This window comes from Lipomyces tetrasporus (genome assembly GCF_029532465.1).
Source record: "Lipomyces tetrasporus strain NRRL Y-64009 chromosome Unknown POJ06scaffold_10, whole genome shotgun sequence".
Taxonomy (NCBI): Eukaryota; Fungi; Ascomycota; class Lipomycetes; order Lipomycetales; family Lipomycetaceae; genus Lipomyces; species Lipomyces tetrasporus.
Genome location: NW_026611605.1, coordinates 521,930 through 542,832, shown reverse-complemented (window position 1 = coordinate 542,832; position 20,903 = coordinate 521,930). Strand labels below are relative to the sequence as shown.

The 20,903-nt window shown below is 49.8% G+C and overlaps 4 protein-coding genes across 4 annotated transcripts; all 4 read left to right on the top strand.

Annotated features, from left to right (window-relative positions):
- The first annotated feature begins 94 nt into the window (after nt 1-94).
- POJ06DRAFT_214320 (uncharacterized protein) lies at nt 95-2,760 on the top strand. The gene is made up of 2 exons (XM_056185498.1): nt 95-476; nt 525-2,760. Exons 1-2 carry the CDS (start codon nt 208-210, stop codon nt 2,404-2,406), a joined length of 2,151 nt encoding a protein of 716 aa, XP_056041293.1. The 5' UTR covers nt 95-207; the 3' UTR covers nt 2,407-2,760.
- Nucleotides 2,761-3,500: 740 nt separating this feature from the next.
- On the top strand, nt 3,501-4,609 carry POJ06DRAFT_270657 (uncharacterized protein; the record flags this gene model as incomplete). Its single annotated transcript, XM_056189448.1, has 4 exons — nt 3,501-3,706; nt 3,760-4,158; nt 4,219-4,360; nt 4,412-4,609. 4 exons carry the CDS (start codon nt 3,501-3,503, stop codon nt 4,607-4,609), a joined length of 945 nt encoding a protein of 314 aa, XP_056041292.1.
- An 11,169-nt stretch (nt 4,610-15,778) lies between these two features.
- Nucleotides 15,779-15,943, top strand: POJ06DRAFT_186610 (Homeodomain-like protein; the record flags this gene model as incomplete). Its single annotated transcript, XM_056184776.1, has 1 exon — nt 15,779-15,943. A coding segment is annotated over one exon (165 nt), but the record flags the coding sequence as incomplete, so codon positions are not given.
- Nucleotides 15,944-17,708: 1,765 nt separating this feature from the next.
- POJ06DRAFT_260254 (uncharacterized protein) lies at nt 17,709-20,843 on the top strand. The gene is made up of 4 exons (XM_056188465.1): nt 17,709-17,834; nt 17,894-18,519; nt 18,580-18,753; nt 18,814-20,843. Exons 2-4 carry the CDS (start codon nt 18,198-18,200, stop codon nt 20,586-20,588), a joined length of 2,271 nt encoding a protein of 756 aa, XP_056041290.1. The 5' UTR covers nt 17,709-17,834; nt 17,894-18,197; the 3' UTR covers nt 20,589-20,843.
- The last annotated feature ends 60 nt before the right edge of the window (nt 20,844-20,903 follow it).

The following is a 20,903-nucleotide window of genomic DNA, read 5'->3' as shown; positions in this document are numbered from 1 at the left end:
GGAGCCCATCGTCCAAATCGACAAAAATTTATATTAAGGTTTCAGCGGCGCGTCATGAGCAGGTGTGTGTGAAGGCTCGAGTCAACCGGTTCGACCTGCCATCCCACGATCAATCTCGTACACGACGGCAATCGCATCCATATAGGTGACATCCTCATACGCATTAGAGAACGCGCAAGACTGCGCTGTGCGACGCGTCTTATCAAGATGAGTGTCGCACAAATCGCAGATCAGCAGTTCCTACGGTTACAAATCAACGTCCTGAGGACGCGTCGGGTATTGGCAACATATGGCCAGCGACAGAACACTGCAGCTGCCGCTACGGTGCAGTCGCGGTTAAGGGAAGAGGACGGTGCAGATCCTCTCGCAGGAGCGTATGAATTAGTTCGAAAATTTGTGCATTTGACACATCCGTTAATATCGATTGCTTTACTACGCGATGAAATTGCTGAGAGGCATAGACGGATATATGGCGAGTGAGTGTCCCGCGATAACGTTTGCGATGTAAGCTAATTTTCCGGCAGACCGTTGGAGATTACCTCTGTTAAGGACGAAAGTAATTGTGACTTCGACCTGGGTTATCTAGCGTCATATGTGTTTACCAACGGAAGCATCGTTAACGTCATTATTCCACCGACTGGCGGTCCGGAGCCATCTGACTTAGATGGCGATGGCTCCGAGGACGCCCTCCAAGAAGAGAGTTTCCAGCAGGACGCGCTACCAGTCTTAAACAAAGGCAGCGAGAGAGTGCACAATTGGCTGAGCAACGCGGCAAGTAAGATGACGGAGACAGCCAAACGTTCGCTCAAGTCATCGAAGTCTGAGGAGTTATCGGACGAAGATATTTCCGAGACCCCGTCGAAGATGCCCAGTCCGCCAAGAGAACGATCTCCTAGTTTGACTCCCGATGACTCTTCCTCATATATTCGAACTGAAACGAGCGCGAGGCCGACCAAGAGAAGAAGACATACACGGGAACCATCGCCTGAGATACCGGAATCAGTGGTTGAGGAGAGTCAGGCTGCCGATATCCCTACGCAGGTCGACGAGTTTAACCAATTAGACGGCACGTCTATAGGCAAAGACGACTCGTTTACGGGTGCTGATCGTGGACTGAAACTTTTGGACCGGAGACGGTCCTTCAGATCGGATATCCAGCTGAATCCGCGACTGTCGCTACCGCCCGTATTAAGTTCAGATGCGGATGTCGACGTTGATCCACAGAAGCAACCATCATCGGGACATGCTACTGCTTCGTCATCGCCAGTAAGGTCATTATTCGACATACCGATTATTCATGACAACGCGTCGACCACTTCGGTATCAGAGACTGTGCCAAACGGTGACAGAGACGAAGTTGATCGAACTGAGGAAGAAGTGACACAAACCAAGAAGGTGAAGATAACTACGGAAGTGGCTCCAGATGACGAGATTATATTTGAAGAGCTGGCAACTAAAGAGACCACGCCGTCGCCAGCTCCTAATAGCCGCAATGGCGAAGTGAGGCCCACGGAGCCATCAGGGATGAAAATCATACATCAATTAAAGGGCGCCGACGGCGAGGTTTCGAAGCCTGAATCCATCGAAATCCCCAATAAATCTCGGCGGGGCGTTGCAACACGGGCTCAAGCTAAGTCTGGTAAAGCCGCTCCAAGAAGGACGCGTGTGACGCGAAACTTGTTGAAGACTGAAATTGATGATGCAGAAGCGCCCGAGAAGTCTGCGATGATGACCGCAGGAGCTCCGATAGTGGGTGAATTGGTACATGACAATAGTAAGGTTTCCAGTGCACCAGAGCAGCCAGCACCTGAAGTCGGAACTGCTGTAGAATCTGAATTAGCCGACGAAGTCCTCAATGAAAGTGCTAAGTCGAACCGTCCTGCCACTGTCCGTGACCAGACAACCGAATTTCCCGAAGTTGAAGTAGAGAAGAAGAAAGCTGCTGCTATGTTATCGTCGATGGCTGAGGATTTATTCAAGGCAAATATGCTTCAACTCGCCCAGTCGAAGCTAGCACAGGAAAAAGCTCGGCCCAGGCTACCGAGTCCAATGGCTGTCGGGGCCCCTGCGCCGTTACCTGCCATTAGCCAGCGCAAGCCTGCACGCGGCCGGCCACGGGGATCGAAGACGAAACCGAAAGTGCCATTAATTGCACACGAAGATAGCGCGATGGCCGAGACACAGATGCCTACAAACTCCAGAAAGCAGGCCGTACCATTGCCGCCTACTGTTCAGGAGGGATTTGGCGGACGAGCAGAAGCCAGTGGTACCAAATCGTCCACGACTCCCAGGAAGAGAGATGTCACACTGCCTGTGGGACGCAGAACAATACTGCTTAGGTCGTCACCGCCAGTCTCCAAGACCAGAATATTACCAGGAAAGGCGACTAGAGGTAGTGATCTGTGAGATTACTCTGGATGTTCCATGGGATTGTATAATAGAACGTGAACAACTGTATTGGCAGATCTCAACGAAGAGGCTATTCCGTCATGCGAAGTCACATAACCCGAAGATTCTTCCCTTCTGATGTGGAAACTCACACTTCCCGAACTTTACAAATAAACCATTTTTCGGTAAACATTCCAATAAAACCTAAATAGGACAAACATGTCCTTTAGGTAAGAACAAAGAAACATCAGAAACAGGGACGAACTTATCCTAATCGGAGTTCGCTATCGTAATGATGCATTTTGACGGTTTGACACACGCAGGGCGAACCAAACGTTTGGTCGACTTTTTTCCCAACAATTCTAATTCTCCGAGTCTTCCACGACCTTCATTATCTGTCCGTGGAATAAATCGCGTACGCAATGTCTCACGTTTCGGCAACTGCTGCCGACCGCGATTTAGCAGTTCAAGTCGTAGGAAAGGGTACCAAAAGCGCAATGCGGTACTCCTAAACGAATCCGCTTTTAACTGATTAATTCCGCCCATATGATTGTAAGCCAGTCACATATGTACGCGTACTCACAAGCCCAGGTCTAATGTGTATTTCCTCCCAAACTTTCATGAGTTTCTTGATAAGGTTAGATCAAATATGCTGACGTCTGTCCGATGCATGGCCGAGACATGTCGGGTAAGGGCTATTTACACGCGACCCAGCCAAACAGCCGCACTTGAACAAGACCAATCAAAGCGAATGCGTCCCCAACTATCAAATGCAACATACTGCTCGCATTGATAATTTGAACATTTAATACTAAGCTGCGTGTAGAAGTAAAAGAGGGGCTATATACCGCTGATAATATTTAATTTCTTGTGGTTTGTTGACGACTGCTTTCTAGTCAATTTCAGGACCATCATCATGCAACATGCTGCTGGCCATAGACTGCCTACCCCCCTGCACCCCTGTATACCCGCAGTAATTGGACGTCGACTACGGCGTCGCAATACACCAGCAGACATCTGGGAATGATCGCCAAGACACGTGCCCATAGGCCTTCTGCCGCCGATGAAGCATTTAGCAGCATCAGCTAAAAAACGATATAAATAGCAAACGAATGAGAAAACGTCGGTGGTATCTGCCCAGTCACTACAAACTGCGATTATGGCAAAGTCCTCCGACGCGTCCTGAAGAAGACCCATATCAGCGCGCTGTGGACTTTCTGTCGGCCAACGAACCAGAGAAATATCTTCGCGTCCAACTACCTATTGATAAGTACGAAAAGCTTCAGAGTCATGCTGAAACCCTGTACGGTGAAAAAAAGTAACAACCAGCAATGTTTCTGATTTTTGATTAAGTGACTAACGCAGTGACAGATATCCGTACATTGACTATTGCCCCGACACGTCAACGGTAGTAATCTATACTGCCCCCCTTCGTCGCTACATGGAGTGGTCTCTGCACACTTGCAAACCAATGTACCATGCTGCAGCTGTCGAATTGGAACTGCTGCACAATAAACCAGAACTCGTCCACAGGCTGAAAGCGTACGGGGAATCCACCAATAGACCAAGTTTTGAAGGATACGGTAGAAGGATCTCAAAAACTCCAGACGGCGGCCTGATTTACTACTTCAATAATAGACGTGTGTTGGCACTTGTTATTGAAACGAGACCGACAGAGGACTACCACAAACTGCAGAGAGATATTAGACTGTGGCTACACGGTATGCGTTGCCGCACAGGGATTCTTATCTGCCTTCAAGAAGAACCAAAGTTCAGTGGTCTTCGAAAGAGATAGAGGTATACTCCTGACATCGTCGACGACTTTAACAGAGTCGTGGCGGAAATATCGAATGAAACTCCGTTTGGCCCACTCATCTACAACGGCCATAGATGGTTCGGTAAGCTTGGTGCGGTGTTTGCTGAAGTACATAGGCGCGTTGATGCGGATGGAGAAATTCAGGTCGAGCCGAAAGTGAGTAACCATTCGATGTTACATGCTAGCGGGTACTAATCAATTCCATAGTGGCTTGTCCGTAGTGGGACTTTCGTGGTCGATGATGAGAAACTTGACTTCGGGCTCACACTTGGCGACTTATTTCCAGAGGATGATGCTGATGCCCCCGATGTCAGATCGGTCGTTATAAAATTAAGCACTGAGGATGTCAAAGGATTGCTGGTGTATGGAGTAACGGAGACGGCTTTAGTTCGTTTCCGTGCTTAAACTGCATGGCGAGACAAATTGACTGATTAATGGTGTTTCTTTATAATTGTATTCGTATTTCCAGTGGACTGAGCAATTCTGCGATCGAATGGCCGAAATGTCCGATTAGTGGATTCTTACAAATAAAGCTGATTAACTTAGTGTTTTGGGCAACTCGGTAATTTGGCTGCCTTGGGTTGGTGATACCGTGAGCCGCGCGTTTGCTTTTGGTGACTTCCCGTAGCGCGAAATTTCCCGGACTCGCAAACCAAACTCCCAAATTCTCAGATAAGCAGAGCTGAGTCGTTCCCGTAGGCGGCACAACCAGACCGCCAAATTCACAAATGCCTATATTCACGTGACCGCTAAAACGCGACCCTTCCCAAGCTCTAGTTTGATAATGCCAGGGATGGAGGACCAATATCTAAGTTGTACTTAGTGTCCATTGCGGCAGGCTAACTAAATGTATGTTTGCAGGGAGAGGGCTTATGAAGACTCACTAGCAAAAGCTGTACTGCTGGAATCACTCTCTAGCAATGACTCTACAGTGCATACATCGACGCCAGATGCCTCAAGCACCCTTCGTCTTTTATTTCTTGACCAGTGTCTATAATAAGGCAGTAACCCTGCGGTACCCGTAAACTAAGCTAATCCCTTTAGTATCGGCGATCAGGGTCCATGATATGACAAGTAAGGAGTCGTAATTGCCGGAGGGCGTAAACTTGGACGGCTGAAGGACTGACGCCAGGAAGGTTTCGATGAGGTGGGCGGAATCTGGGATAATTTCCGTCGGCGAGCCGATGGGCGTGTTAGTTTGCGTTCTTGCATAACTAGTCATTTGTTGTCCTGGTTTTGCTATTTTTACGTCGGCAGGTGCCGGTGCATGTTTCTGTGCAGATTTACAGATCATACCGGTGGAAGCTAACATAAATTATGCATGCATGCATTTTGTTTTGCCTTGCGGATAATTTTGTATAGTAATGTAATTGCGGGCGACATTTTGCATAGTATCTGTCACTCCCGTCTTGTTTCGTGCTTCGACTTCGCAGCCCAGATTTCCGCGCTCTCATGCACGTCACACGTGTCAAAAAAATTAACCTTTCCAGCCCCTCAGTCGTCTATTATTCCCCGGGAACAACCGAATGCCGGCACAAGTACTACCCAGTCCTAGCGAACAAAAAAACAAGTTCCGGCGCCGACACCATGCCGTAAGCGCATCCTAACTTTGCCTTCGCGCGGCCCCGGAAAGTTAAATGACAAGTTTAAGCCGCATGGAGCCAGTACCAAAGTACCGCGCCAGCGAAAACTAATTAAGTTTGCACCTCGGATTGAGCTCGGTTTTGCTCAGACGAACGTCCCAAAAAACTCTATCGACAATGCTCGTCCGACCTATAGCACGAGAAGGTTAGGGTTATCCAATTTACCCGTCAGGAATGCACACTTACTTGTATTAGACGGCCGACCAGACATACAAAGTTGGTGGCTTGTTAGCTGGCATAACCCTAACCTTCTCGGCTCGTCCAGGTGTCAAATAAAGTTTTTGCCTCATTTAGATTAATAAATGGGTAAGGGTTATACTGCAGAGCGCAGATCGGAGTTTGGCACCAAAAGGAACCCCACGGAAAGATTTGCACAGTGACACAATTGACAACCAACCGTGCAGCGGACATTCTAAGTAGCTAGGTAATTTGTCAGGGGACGGAAATATTAGCAACATAGGCGATACCATGCGACGAAGCAGCGCATTGCGGGACGTCTTCTGCCCTTCAGTTCTTGCGCGCGGGGCCAGCAAAAACTCCACCGTAGCTACTATTGGCCGAAATGTTGGGGTCGTCCGGGATCTGATGACCTGTTTTGCCTTGGCGGCAGGTGTATTGCGTAGGTTAGTAATAATGATAGCCGTTATCTTCAAAGCAGGGGATGGCAAAGGAGCTAGGGAGATGGCAGGAAACGGTTGTGTGCTGATGCAGCTGTGCCTAGTGGTTGCGACTAGCGATAGTAAGATTGCTGATTGCACAAAATGAGATGGTGGTGCTCGGGATATCAATAATAATGAGCGAGGTTAGCTCGCACGTGACGGTATTGGACTGGAAGAGTCAACGCGTGTCACAGCAAAAATATTGGCGCGTAGGATCCAAGAATTCAGTGGCTGTGTGAGGGACTGAGGGGGAAGCTGCCATGGGTACGGTCTGTACGCAGCGCACTGGCTCTCGGAATTAAGGCCATTTTGGAATGGACTGTGGGGCGCGCTAGGCTACTCGGATTGAACGAGTCCTTACCTAAGCTAACATGCAATAGGACCGAGCCATCTATCAGAATGATGCTCCCCAGGGAACTGAGCAAAGTCGCAGAACGACCAGCAGCCAGACGGCCGAATTGTCGACTTTGCTTGTATTATGATGGCGGAGGCGACTAGCTGGTTACAGAGGAGTATGAATAGCAACAGACGAAGGAACAATGACAGGAAGTCAGCAGACAAGCGGCAGCAGGATGGCTGCAAAACGTACGCGCGCTTTTTACCGCAGATACGGCAAGGCAGAGTCAGACGTCAGCTCGGCCCGACAATACAGCAGACGGGATTAGGATTTGCCTTCGACTTCTCTCCGATGGGCAGCAGGCAGCGGCAATCGGCGCTGACAGGCAGAAACAAGCTTGCGGGACAAGACAAAATAAAGTTTGCTGCGTCTCACGGACGTGGCACGAATGACATCATAAGTCTCGCGATCGCCCACACGCTCCGAATAGCTGCGCACACAAAATCGAACAGTCGCACAGATGGATTAGATACGAGAACACGATTAGAACTATGGATGGCATAAATAGCGGTTTGGTCAGCGGCACAAGCGATAGTTCACTTGTGATCAGTGTGCAGCTGAGTCATGGTAGATCGAATGGGGAAGCGATGGTGGCCTGCATGACATATCTTTGACAGACCGCGGAAAAGGCCAGGAAGAGTGGCAGTACGGTATCCTGGATATATGACACAGAGGGCGAGCCCTGCAGGAGCTTTTGCAGCAGCCTTCGGCTGGGCCGATGACACTCGCCTGCCTAAAATAGTATTTGCGGGCTGCTTATCCGGCGCACGCGGACAGAGTGCAGTTTTCGGCGTCTGATTAAGCAAGCAAGGCAAAGCAAAGGCAAGCGCGATCAGGCTTTTGAGTTCTCCGCACGGTCCACGACCCGGTGTGTATCACAGCTGCTAATGCCATAACGTGCGTCCCTGGTTTTGTTTTGTGGATTTTGTAGCCGCGATGACGTGCATGCCCCTGCAATAAACTGGTACCGCTGCACGCAGGTACGAGGTACATGTCGCATCCGTCACACACGCAATGTTCCGTTTGCCGCTATTCCGCACTCGGCCTAGCGCAAGCCACCGCGCCGTCTGCTAGCGCACGCTTCCACCCCGAACCGCTTTTGAGTCTCGGCTCGCGGCTTGGAACGTCGGTTTCGAACTCTCAGACTCAGATTTCCCACCCCTCTATTTCGCCCGACCTCCAAGTCTCCAACCTAACAATCTACCTGCCTAAGCACCCGCTCACTTTTGTCACTTTTCCAGAACGCCGGAGTCCTGCCTCCCGTGTCTACAGTTCATCACTAACGTTTAATGGGTGTCACAGCAGGACTCGCCGCCAGTGGTCGCGATGGTTACAATTTTACAGGACTGTGCCTGCACAATGACGATGGTTGTGCATTTACACAGCGGCACCGGATCATGGCAGCAGCCACCCGGTATGTAGCGCGTCCACCGAACCGCTCTTGGTAATCGGTGTGTCCCCAATGCCATTCCCGCCACCGAGATTTTACGTGAAGTCAACGGCACCTGATTCCTATTTGTCCTCGGCAAGCTAGCATACATTGCATATACTCCCATTGTCGAAATCATTGACTCGAGACTATAATGTACTGTCGAGCGCACATGGAAACGTTTGACAGCGCCGGACATCTGGCGCTTAACGTGGTGGAAGGTACGTGTAAGCTCAGATGTTGAGTACCCGGTGCGATGGACCGTCGCCAGACTCGGGTTTGGTCGGCTATTGCTCGGTACGCAGGGACGTATCCAAATCTGCACTATAAACATTGTCAACAATGGTTTTGCCTCTGGCAGGTTACCCAGCTTGTTGTACGGCTGGGCTTGGGCTTCATCTGTCTGCTCGCTTAGTTTGCACAGGGACAAACAAGTGAACGCAAATGCTCCGAACCTTAGACTGCGATGCCGTCTGAGCCGAGAATCGCGTGCTAGACCCGCTTACTAAGTCAGGATCCCGCCTCGCAGTTCATGTCCATGTTTGAATGCCTGAAGTGACGGATGAAATGCTCATATGGCTTAATTGCATAGGATCGTTAGTTCCGCAGCAATCGCGATGATTGCACTATCCCGCCTGCGAGCAATCTGGTTCGGCTTCCCATCGTTGCGCGGGATGATAGACCAACAATGTCAGTCAAGACATCTAAAGCTTACCAGATTCAATAATAATTGACGGCCTACCAAACTTCACCAACCACAACAGGCTAGCGGACGACCAGGTCAATCAAATCCAGCCAGAACCGCGGTACGGGATTGACTGGTAGGAGCTTCGCCGTGGTTCCCAGCAACATGGGATTGACTTTGCCGATCACTGCCCCCCTAAAGCGCCTCCGCACGGCGCTGTCATCGGATAAAAATTTAGATTTTCCGAACGAGACAACCCTTGTCCGGGGACAAGCACACCTGCAGCCCATTTTGCTTTTTATCAGCGTTGCGCGGTTTGGTTCGATGACGCCGGAAAAACGTGTACACGGTGCTGCCCATGCGGACTACGCAACGCGCCAATTTGAACCTTGTACCTTGAAGCACCGTAAATTCACACTACCGTAATAATCACCAGTCCAGGTATTATTATTTACGACCGACAAACCATAACTGTGACGCTAGTTCCAATAATTCGGTAAGGTTTCGCTTCAATCACCCAACTTTGCCTTCACTTCTGCTCGCTTACAATAGGACGTCTAGTCGATCTCCATTGGGCCAGAGTGTGATTCGTTGTGCCGCCGCTAGGCTACAGCCCTTGCCCGACGCTCTATTGTCAGTGCCTGACAGCGTTGCAGTTGGCCTGAGTGGCGACGAGACAAGACTACAGATGACACTCTTCGCCGGATGGAGGGAACGCATGTACGTCAGATGAGGGCTGTTTGAATCCTGGAGGGAGGTAGCGAGCACAAGTGACCCGTCGATCTGGGAGATTAAAGGGGTTGCGGCATGGGTTTGGCTTTTAAGACGCATCACAAGGACTCCGGACGACTCGGATGCATGATGATGTAGATGAGGTTGGCCTGACGACCATGAGGAGGATTGCGGTGGGTCCCAGGCGCGGGCTGATAGCGGTGGGACATTATTTACTCATAGGCGTTGACGGGTTGAATGATGAGACTCGTGGCTGATTCTTGTTGCTGGGCCCCCTCCCTTGTACCCGGTTGGTTCAAGGTCCGCGATTTGGGCCATCAAAAAATCGCGCGACCCGACGAATAATAATATGCGCCTTTAGTTAGACTCGCATGTGCAATCAGCCGCTGTCTCTGTTGGCCATTTGCGTTAGAGAAGAAGAGGCGTCGGAGATATGGTACCCTGGATTATTATGGAGACGTTATGATCTCTCGTAACTAATGGTTTGTTATCCAGAAACGCAAATATAACAGAAATTATAGTGGCCTCGGCCACTGCCGCAGGAACAATAAAAAAAGTCCTGTTTTCCGCTTGTCAAACAAGGGTTACTAACATTAGAAATTACGAGACCGGTCCCACTGTCTAGTCTCTATCTTTTGCGATGAATTAAAATCGTCTCGGAGATAACTGTGTATATACAACAAAACTCTACCTCATTTGTACTGCCTCGCTCCACGTCTCACCTGAATGACTTTCCGGACAAGGCTTATCAAGGTATACTGAGGACGCCCAATTCGCGACCGCACCGATGCAGTGAAGGTCACTCCTACGTCAAGTCCGCTCGGAGCATACAAATGAAAGGGTCTTTTAGTATGCGGCAGTGGTGTACGACGCCACCGTTGCGGGAGTATAGTTGCCTGTAAAGCTCCTGAACTCAAAGTCTTCAAGATTATACATGCCAAGTGGCAATTGCACTGCTGGACCGAAAGTGGCAAACATGTGCTATCTTCTAGAATATCTACTGGCACACCTAAGTTAGGAGATTTGACTTAATAAACCTCCGTGACCGTCATGTTTACGTCGTGGTCCCGTCGATGCGTGCGCGCGTCTGCAATCCATGAAACCCTGGCGATCTAACTAACTTTTGATCAGACGCGCCCGCCATTCGTAATCTGTGGGTCCGTCCCAACCCTCCTGTCGATCCCCTATGAATATTTGATCTGCGGCTGGTGCAGAAGTGTGGGTGGCACTAATGCGGGCGAAAGAATGTTGCTGCTGGATTGGGACTGGGAGTGCTGCCTTGATTTGGTTAGCGCTCGATGTGTGTGGGCGGGGGGGGGGGGGGGGGGGGGGGGGGGCCGACGGATCCAGGCACCAGGCACGGCCTGTTGTCTGTCAGGTACCAGGCACGCTTTTTCAGGCTGCATGCACGCGAGTCGCGCGATGAAGTGGTCAGTTTCGGCGGCTTGACTGCGGAGTTCCTTGTGTTATGTTTCGGTTTGTTTTGATTTGATGTTGTCGGTTAGTGCTGAGTTTGTGGCGGATTTAAGTGGCGATGTCCTGCCGAGGCTCTTGCAGCAGTCAGAGCTCATTGCCAATAAGCTAACCCCGACGTTTTCATGCCTGCATAGGGTGTATGAGTGGACCGAATGCGAATGTTACACTGGCGTCTTTTATGAGCATGCATAAGCCAGGGTTTCGATTACGCGTGCTCGAACGTCTGGAGTAAACACCAGCTGGCCTACCGAATCCGGGGGGTGAGGGTGTTTACCGCCAACAATCTAGTCCTCATAAATAAACGGCTATTCCCCATCTGACTAAATACGGCCAAAATTCTCTAACAGCATATTTGATTTCATGTCTTCACGACTCCCTCTCTAGCAGCTTGTATGCGCAAAGGTTTCAATACGGGCCTATTTGCCAACGTTAAACTCGCCACACTTCCTCGATCGAACAGGAAACCATGTGGCCTGACGGACAGCTTGTCGCGGCTGGGCATTTCATACATACTAGTGCCTCCGGGTACGGACGGGTGTTCCCCATTGTCCTGATCTTTGATCGTGCCGTGCTCAAGGGTCAAGACACACATATATGAACGAAGATGTACGTGATTATGGTGTGGGGTGCGTGACAGGACGACGCGTGAAAGCAAGTTGTTGGTACTTTTAGAGTTTTCACATTGCAGACGTTAAGCCCCTGTGTTACCTGTCAAGGCATGAGGTTCGATTCTGGGAGACCGTGTGACGTCATTATGTCCTTACCGTAGATGTCCTCACTTTTGCAATATCGTGGCTTACAGTAGGTATCCATTACGTCGGTTATATTGGCACAAATATGCAAAGCCCGGAGGAGACGAGTGTGCACTCATCTTGACCAAGCGGTAATTATGGTTGAGTAGGTCATTTGCAGGGTGAGATTTCTCAGTGCGAGATCCGGACGTGCAACCGGCACCTGGGCCATGGGCCCTGCACAGCTGGTAAACCTGTCGGAGACACCAGGAGGTTCAAGGCGACGCGAGCCGATTCTGGGGCCGTTGTACCTAGTCGATCAGGCATATTTCGGCATAGCTGGGACCAGAAGAGGATTCAAATTTTAACCATAGAGAACGAACGGTTGGTGACAACCTAGAAAGTGACCAGTTGGTAGGAAATTTAGAGCTTTTCGCCTTACCGTTTTGCAAGATATTGCCGATGAGATCTGGAGGTTCAGTTACGGTCTTGCGGCGCAAGAGGCTTGAGGACCAGGTCGGGTGCTAAACAGTCTAACCGGCCGAGATAACTTGTCGATATAGACATTGGATATTACGGCTTTCTATTCGAACCTAGGCAAGCTTGTGTTTTACTTCTAAAATGTTCTTATTCTTTGTTATTTTAGTAGCTCGGACATTGCGGTCACGTATTGCAAGTTCCACATTGCCCGCAGACGAAGTGGCCAGCATCACTAGCTCAACATTCTTGAATTCCAGCATCTATGACAATCACTTTCAGCGGCACATCGCTCTAGAGGGCTCTACAATCCTGAAGGTGTCTATACTCTGGGAAATTTCACGTGGCAGTGACTGTGTGTGGGGAACTTTTGATTTTCGTAAATATTTATACGCTGCGACATGCACTGGATTTCGCGAGAACTTTCGGTCTCGGATTGTAGTGTTTTTCCAGCTGAGCTGATCTGACCACGAGGTTAAAATACCAAGTATCGCACAATCTGCGAGGCTGGTACGAGACTGCGAACGGGGTCCTCATTTTGTGGTAGTTACTGCGTATGGTGAGCGACATCTATGTCGTAAAACGACACTGAGACCAATGTCCGCCACGAGCTGACGATCTCGAACGGCCGTACGCGGCGGGTGGACCATTTGCGCGATGATGGTTTTATTCTTATTTGGAGCAATTCATGATGATGAGCACAATTGAAGGACTTATGGGGGTTGGTGCCGGTGCGACGCACCGCGTTATACGACAAACTACGTCTGTCTGCCCGTTCTCGAGATCAGACTCGCAAAGTTATGCTCGATATCATGAGAAGCCATGCCGGGAAATGAATATCCACGTTAAATAGCTACGTAGTTTGCGCCGCTATGGGTAGTAGTATTTGAAGCAAGCTGTGAGGGCTGGGCTAGGATATGCGGCGAATTTTGACGTGTAGTTTGGCTTGAATGGAATGACATATGTCAATGCTTTGCGTGTTACTGACAGGGCAGATAAATGCAACGCCAGAGTAATTGTTGATTTTTTAAATGTCATTCAATACATCATAAGTTATATGAGAAAAGCTAGGAATTGAATGACAGAAACTCAAGGACAGATGCGCGCGATTATGACGTATATGTTTTACTTTCACAAAACGAGACAAAATGGTGTTATAATTATTGTGACTGAAACGGTATGACGGAATATTGCGTCTCAAAATATATTGGACGACGACGCCAAGAGTGAACCAGAACCAGACGGGGGCCCAAGGTAAGTGACGACCACCAGGGTTGGGCTGTTTCAGACAGTCTCGGGGATTCTGGCGTATTCCAAGCTGTCGACTAAATTATGTCATGTGGATCCAGGGTGCACCGACCAATGAGGGGAGACGCGGAAACCGGGGTTAAGAAGTTTGCGTACGATATTGTAGAGATCGACTAGGTGATAATAGCGTAAATAAGCATGTCCGATGTGGTCGATCCATCAAAGCATACGATCATAAGCTGAAACATAATCATCGCACGGCGAAATGATAGATGACGCCAGAGTTTAGGATCAAGGAACGCCCGCCAGTAGACGGGCGAGGGGAACCGATCCATGAACTGGGATTGGGAGATTGGAGTGGCTATGACGTAACAAATATATTTCAGATTGCTTCGACGCACACGCGCCAGCAGCGGTACAAGTCACGTCGAACCAGAAAGCCGCCAGCTCATCGACGCGCGCGCGATGGTCTGCAGCACTATCCAGGAACAAGCCGCGATTACACGCCACTTATGCCGGTGCCGCGTGGGGGCCGGACCAACCGTTAGCGTCTCGTCTTGGTGGGCATATCTGAGACCTACTATTACCTACTAAATACTAACTAGTTATCTAGCGATATCTATAGTCAGCCAAGTTGTTGCTTTACCACTCTTATAGGCTATCATAATACTAGTTGGTCGAGTGCCTTGCTGCTGGTTGAGTATATAAGCACGGCGTATTGTGGTATCAGACGTCATACTGTCAGTTGTCAATGTCAATTGTGTCAGCGTGCATGGCAGAACAGTCAAGACACTATACGATTTCGCCATAGGTTAGGGTTTTGTCCCGAAGCATCCCAGGGACGCGCGCGAGACCAGATACCGGCTAGGACGAGGGCCGGGTAAGCCCAAGCCTGGGTGAGGTGTCGTCTTGTACCTGACGCATGCAGGCACAAAGTGATACATCCGGGTACGAAAACCTAGTACAGGGCATTGGGCGCTTTAAGGGCCATGTACCTCGTACCCTCCTGCGTAGTTTTCCTGTACCCTACCGAGCACCGTACCTGCTTTGGCGTAGTTCTTTTTGATGCGGCCCGCCAAGTGCCATGCAGGCGCACTTCCCGCTCCCCGCCGCCGGACTTCGGACGCCCTCCAGTGTGTGTCTGCGTCGCCACGTCCAAACCTGGTTATAATATCGTACGGCCGCCCTACTCGCGCCTACCGTATTAACTTCATAGCTAGCCAGGCGCCTGTGTGTAAGTTGCTCTTTCTCAACCGTCGAGTCTTTTACATCCGCTGGTCGTTGTCCAACATCATTTACTTGGATCGTTTCTGCAGTTTGCTAACTGCTGTGGTTTAGTAATCGAGTGCACACCATTTTTCCGAAGATCCAAGCCTACAATAACTGCAAAGTATGATGTCTACAGCCGCCGTCTCGCCTACAACTCAGCTTCCGTCTCTGCAGGAAGTCCTTCCAGAGTTCCTCTCCTCCCGTTCGTCAGAGTCTCCGTCCCACGTACCAGCAGCGAGACCAGCATACGTGCATGAATTCGAAGCTGCTGCCGCCGTTGGTAACGCGTCGCCATTAGTCTACGCCGACAGCGCAGGTTCAGACAGTATATACCGTGGCGCGTCGTTATCTCCACAAGAGAGTTTGTACAGCTACTCGCTCACGAGCGGGCATAAATCCTTCTCAGTCTCGTCTGCGTCGTCAATATCATCGGCCGGGTCGTCCATATCGTCGTCCTCAGGATCGTCCGCCATGTCTCCCATCGACTACCAGCCGCGTTCGTCGGTATTCTACTCCGGTCCCGGCCCTGGCTCAGAAGAGTACCAGTACCACGGGCGATTCAAGGAGATGTATGGCCCCAAGCGGCACTCGGGTAGTGGCTACTCGCCGGCGCCGCCTCCGCCGCCGCCGTCATCGGGCGCTGGATATTACAATGCCACGGCTGGCTACACTCCCGATGCCGCGTATCTTCAAGCGGCGGCCTTTGGTCCTACTTCTACGTCTGACCTAATACAACGACAACAGCAACAGCAGCTCTCTGTCCGCTCTGTCGACGAAAGACATCAACCACATCACCACCACCAGTCTTCCGCACATTCACAGAAGAAGCGGCGAGGGAACTTGCCCAAACATGTCACTGACATTCTACGCAACTGGCTCAACGCTCACGTTCAGCATCCGTACCCGACTGAGGAAGAAAAGACTATGTTCATGCAGCAAACCGGTCTCACAATGAACCAAATTAGCAACTGGTTCATCAACGCGCGGCGGCGACGACTACCGACGCTCAACAAGGAAGCTGCGGCAGTGGCCGCAGCAGCTGCGAGCGCCACTGGCGTGCCCGTCACAGTCGGCAAGCGATAAATGTGCTATTCCGCTTACATTTTCCTGTATTATGGCAGATCGCACTGGAGTTCTTACAGATTATTTATTCATTCGGGTGTACATTATTATTTCACGGTACTTGAAGTGTTGTACAGTAATTTTCGGTCACGACATGGGATTCTTTCATGCAGGGGTGGGGTTATGACATTGCCGGTTACTAGTTTCATTATCATTTGGGTCAAAAATTATTGATGTCGGTCAAAAACGATCCGGCTCGGGATTATATGCTTGGTTATAAAAGGGATTTTTTTTTCTTCTAGTTGGGAAATCTTTGTATAATGGATTCCTTCTTTGTTTCATCTTACAGTTTCACTGGCTTTTGGTTGTACAATGGACGTTGGATTTCGTCATTCGTATGGGATTTTTCATCTGTTTATTTTGGCGGCGTGTAATGAGCTTCATTGTGGTTGTCAATGGAGACTGTAAAATAATATAGCACTTCGAAACAAGTCAAATGTGGGTGTAGTGATTTCGTAGAAAGACGCGTTTTGGCGCTGGCGGTGGTTGGACAAATAGTGTTCCAACATCGGAAGGCCACAAAACAGTTAGTGACCAGTTTTGAAATATAAATCATCTGTTCGCAGAACACTTGAGTTCGAGTAACCCCAGAAGTAAGTTTTTTGAGTACGATACCCATAATCTGTCAAGGGACTGGGTTTTGGGTTTGCTGCTTTGCGTAATACTTGCAAAACTCGAGTCCTCTAGGCATTAGGTTTGTAGTTATCGAGAAATTACTCATAAAAGAGAAGAGATAACCGTAAACAACAATAAAACGACATTAAATAGCACATTATTTACAAAACGAATTTAAAAACGACATTACTGGGGCGGATGTCCTCAGACAGCCGCTGCCCTTAATACGCAAGAGATCAGAGCTGACTATAATCGCCCGTTACAGCCAGGGTCAAAACCATGTCGGGAAACATTTGAGCCGGTTTATCTGGTATTACATCCAGTATTCTCAGCTCATCAGCTTTGCAGATGTATCCGGTCGTAGCCGTTCCCGACGCGTCTTGATCCCAGCTTGCGCGCGAGACTGAGCTGGCAGCATGTTTTGGCAGATGCCATAGTGGGGAGTTCATAAAATTTGCCTACCAGATTGGCGTATAGTCTCAGCAGGCCTGTGACGAATTGGCAATATTCGGTTAATATTGCGCCACTGAGATTTTTCTTCACTAAACGATATATCAGTGTATTTTTGAAGCGCAACTCGCGATTGAGTATTATTAAGGTTTAATATCAGGGACGAGACTACAATAAATCAAGGGCAGAGGGTTACTTCTGGCTCTGGTCTCACTCACTAGATAGGCGCAACTGCATAAAATCACGGTTCTAGATGGTTAACAGCCAAACAATTTTGCATTTAGAGCTCGAGGTAAGGGTTGTTTTCAAACTTGCGCGCTTATTATCTACTGCTTGGTATATCGGAAAGGCATTAAATTTTTAAGCTAGATCCGTTAATTTACTAGGTATATTTTGAGTATAATATAACCTTCTTGACCCTACAGGAATCCTTCTCCTCTCCCTTTCGAATTTTCGGTCCACCCACCGTGAGTGAAGTAAAGCAATGCACTGCGTCTAGTACGTTTGCGCCATAAACTCGCCATACAAAGTTGGCACAGATTCGCGCGGCGTAGTGAACTACCTGTGAATGGCCCCAATTGTGCGTTGTTTACCATATGGCATCTGCACTAATAGTTTCTCGATCAACCGAGCTATAAGAGAATCGGATCAAGGTCCGAGTCGTTGATTCCGACATTTATAAAAGAGGGCTCTGTTGGTATGTTGTCTATTTAGTGCGGTGGTTGTGACGACGTGTGGCTAAACAATATGACTTAGCATCGGTGAGGTGTTGGTGGTATATTTTTGATTGACCGAGCACGCTGCGAAGCGCATCGGCTGCTACGAGCAACTGTGGGATTTGTGATCGCTAAAGCCCTGCCGCATGTGCGTTTTAACCGCTGTTTTATTATTTACGGGGAAAAAGTTTTACATCGAACGGTTTCCGTCCACCAAAGCTTCGGCCGATATCGGCGTTTGATTCCAGTCTGCGATACTACGAACGTTTGATGTGGCCGGATAAACCACATCAAGTACTTTGCACTTTCCACCCGAACATACCCAGTTTTTTTTGTATCTAAAAATGACTATTTCACCTTTCCTAATCGCGCAGTTCCGCAAAACAATATGGCACGCGCTCGACAACGCACTCGACGACACAGCCGTGTTTGCCGCAGAAAGACTGGTAGCGGAAGACCCGACCGATCTCGATAACATGCACTTACTAGCACTGTGCAATTACCGGGCGCAGAGATACAAGGTCGCGATGCATGTTGCTGACGACAAACGGCATATTGGCTGTGCGTACGTTTATGCACTGTGTTGTTTGAAGCTGGGCAAATACAGACTCGGATACCGGGTTTTGGAACGGTGTCGGGCGCTATTTCCCAAGACGTGTAATATATGTACGCCGGTTTTTCTGGTTTTAGTAGGAAATGCAGACGGTTGACTAACGTGTGGCATAGATAGCCATACCGACACGGAGCGCCAGGCACTGCCGGACTTGGCGTCGGTCGAGTGCTTGCTGGGACATTTGTACAGGCTGTTTGGGGATACCAAAGAAGCGACGGATAACTACACTGCTGCGTTGAGCGCGAATCCGTTTCTATGGGAAGCGTTCGACGGATTATGTAAACTTGGTGCGTTGTATTCTCGCCGAAGGCTTGTCATGTACACGAACGAAAGCTAATTTCTTGTAGGCGTTAACATCAAGGTGAACAATGTTTTCATGGTCACGCCAGCGATGAAAGAGGCGCGCACGACGTGGTTGGATAACGCGGATGACCTCACTGGCATCGAGAATTCTCAGAATCAAGACCCGTTCATCGACACTAGCGCGCCAGCAGGAAATTCGGTCGTGCCAACCATGGCTGTTACGCAAGATGCACCGGCTGCAGATTCTGGAGTACAGCCGTTCATGTTTCGGGCCGATAACTCGGTTTTCTCGACCCGGTTTCACGGCGCGGCAGTCGAGCAGACGCCGACGGCGGCCGGAAATGACCACGACCTGTCGATGCTGGGAAACGTGGTCACGCCCGCCGCCAATACGCCGGTGGAGTTTGCGCGGCCAGCACGGTCAAGGTCGCGGTTACAGGCACCAGATGCGCCTCGACGGATCGGATCGACGAGGACAGCGCCGTCTGTCACTAGCGTGGCAGCAGAGCCGAGACGACAGGCCACGGACGCGCCGACGCGACGCAGTTCACGGCTAATAAGTAGCAGCAATTACACGCCGACTGCGGCCGCCGCATCCACGCAGACGCCGTCGTCGCGATTGGCCGGCCTGGCGCGGGCTACGAATGCTGGATCAAACGCACCACTAACATCGCCGTCAGCTATTCGCGGAAGACTACGGTCCGGGCTACTCAAATCCAGCAAGTCTGGCAGCGCAGGCGACGACAGCAGCAACAGTAATGGCAGAAAATCGGCGCAAGACGAACCACACCCAATCAAAATCGCTCCGGACGATAATGAGCGTGTGGCAGCGGAAATGTGCATGCTCTCGCTCTACCAGACACTCGCAACTGGCGCCTTCGCATTGTCGAAATATGAATGCAAGGCTGCACTGCAGGCACTTTTGTCGCTGTCGGACCAGCAGAAAAACTCCCCGTGGGTGCTGAGTAAGCTCGGACGGGCGTACTTTGAAATAGTCAGGTATAAAGAATCTGAAGAGGTGTTTAAACGCCTGCGGGCCGTGGATCCGATGCGATTGGAGGATATGGAGGTTTATTCTACCTTACTGTGGCACTTAAGGCGGGACGTCGAGCTAAGTTTTCTTGCGCACGAGCTAGCAGACATTGACCGGAACTCAGCCCAAACGTGGATCGCGATCGGAAACTCGTTCAGTTTGCAGAAAGAGCATGATCAGGCGCTGAAATGTTTCCGGCGGGCGGCGCATTTGGATCCGACGTTTGCGTACGCATATACCTTACAGGGCCACGAACACGTTGCGAACGAGGAATACGAGTCTGCGCAGAACGCGTTCAGGCATGCGATGCGAGCAGAGTGGAGACATTACAATGCTTGGTACGGCATCGGCATGGTGTTTCTCAAAACGGGCAAGTTCGACCTTGCCGAGCAGCATTTCAGGCAGGCGGCGATGATCAACCCCGGCAATGCGGTGCTGATTTGTTGTATTGGAATGGTGCTCGAAAAGTTGTACCGGTTCGACGACGCGCTGGAGCAGTATGATATCGCATGCAGGTTGCAACCCACGAGTGCATTACCGCGATTCAAGAAAGCGCGCCTGCTGATGAGCATGCGCCGGTATCAGGCTTGTCTGGACGAGCTGCAGATCGTGCAGAATTTGGCGCCGGACGAATCGAGCGTGCATTATTTGCTCGGAAGGCTGTATAAAGTCCAAGGCGACAAGCAGAACGCGATAAAGTATTTCACAGCGGCGCTGAATTTGGATCCGAAGGCTAGCCATGTCATCAAAGAAGCTATTGAAGGACTAGAGACTGACGACGCGTGATGGTTAGTTGGTGGATACCCAGACGTTTCTAAGCAAAAGATTTGTGTATACTGAGTTTGTACGATTACATGAGATGCAGCACTTTGCTTTGTAATAGCTAAAACTGTTGCAAAAAGTTACTGAGATAAAAGATAAGTTGTGGTTGGGTACGATAGGGCGAGATATGGGTTGCGAATGGAGCGGGTTTGGCATTTTGTCTACTTTTTTGCATTGAGGGACTTGTGGGATCAATAAATAGAATCCTTTTTCATATAACTAATCTAGTTGAGTTGACAGCGGTGAGAGAACCTAACCCACAGTGATCGACTTGCACAT

What these genes read in the sequence shown, in the direction of transcription:
- POJ06DRAFT_260254 (XM_056188465.1), top strand. Translation starts at nt 18,198, where the DNA reads ATGACTATTTCACCTTTCCTAATCGCGCAGTTCCGCAAAACAATATGG. An exon ending in TCCCAAGACGTGTAATATAT is followed by an intron (nt 18,520 to 18,579) that starts GTACGCCGGTTT and finishes CGTGTGGCATAG; the next exon opens with ATAGCCATACCGACACGGAG. An exon ending in CGACGGATTATGTAAACTTG is followed by an intron (nt 18,754 to 18,813) that starts GTGCGTTGTATT and finishes AATTTCTTGTAG; the next exon opens with GCGTTAACATCAAGGTGAAC.
- POJ06DRAFT_214320 (XM_056185498.1), top strand. Translation starts at nt 208, where the DNA reads ATGAGTGTCGCACAAATCGCAGATCAGCAGTTCCTACGGTTACAAATC. An exon ending in CATAGACGGATATATGGCGA is followed by an intron (nt 477 to 524) that starts GTGAGTGTCCCG and finishes ATTTTCCGGCAG; the next exon opens with ACCGTTGGAGATTACCTCTG.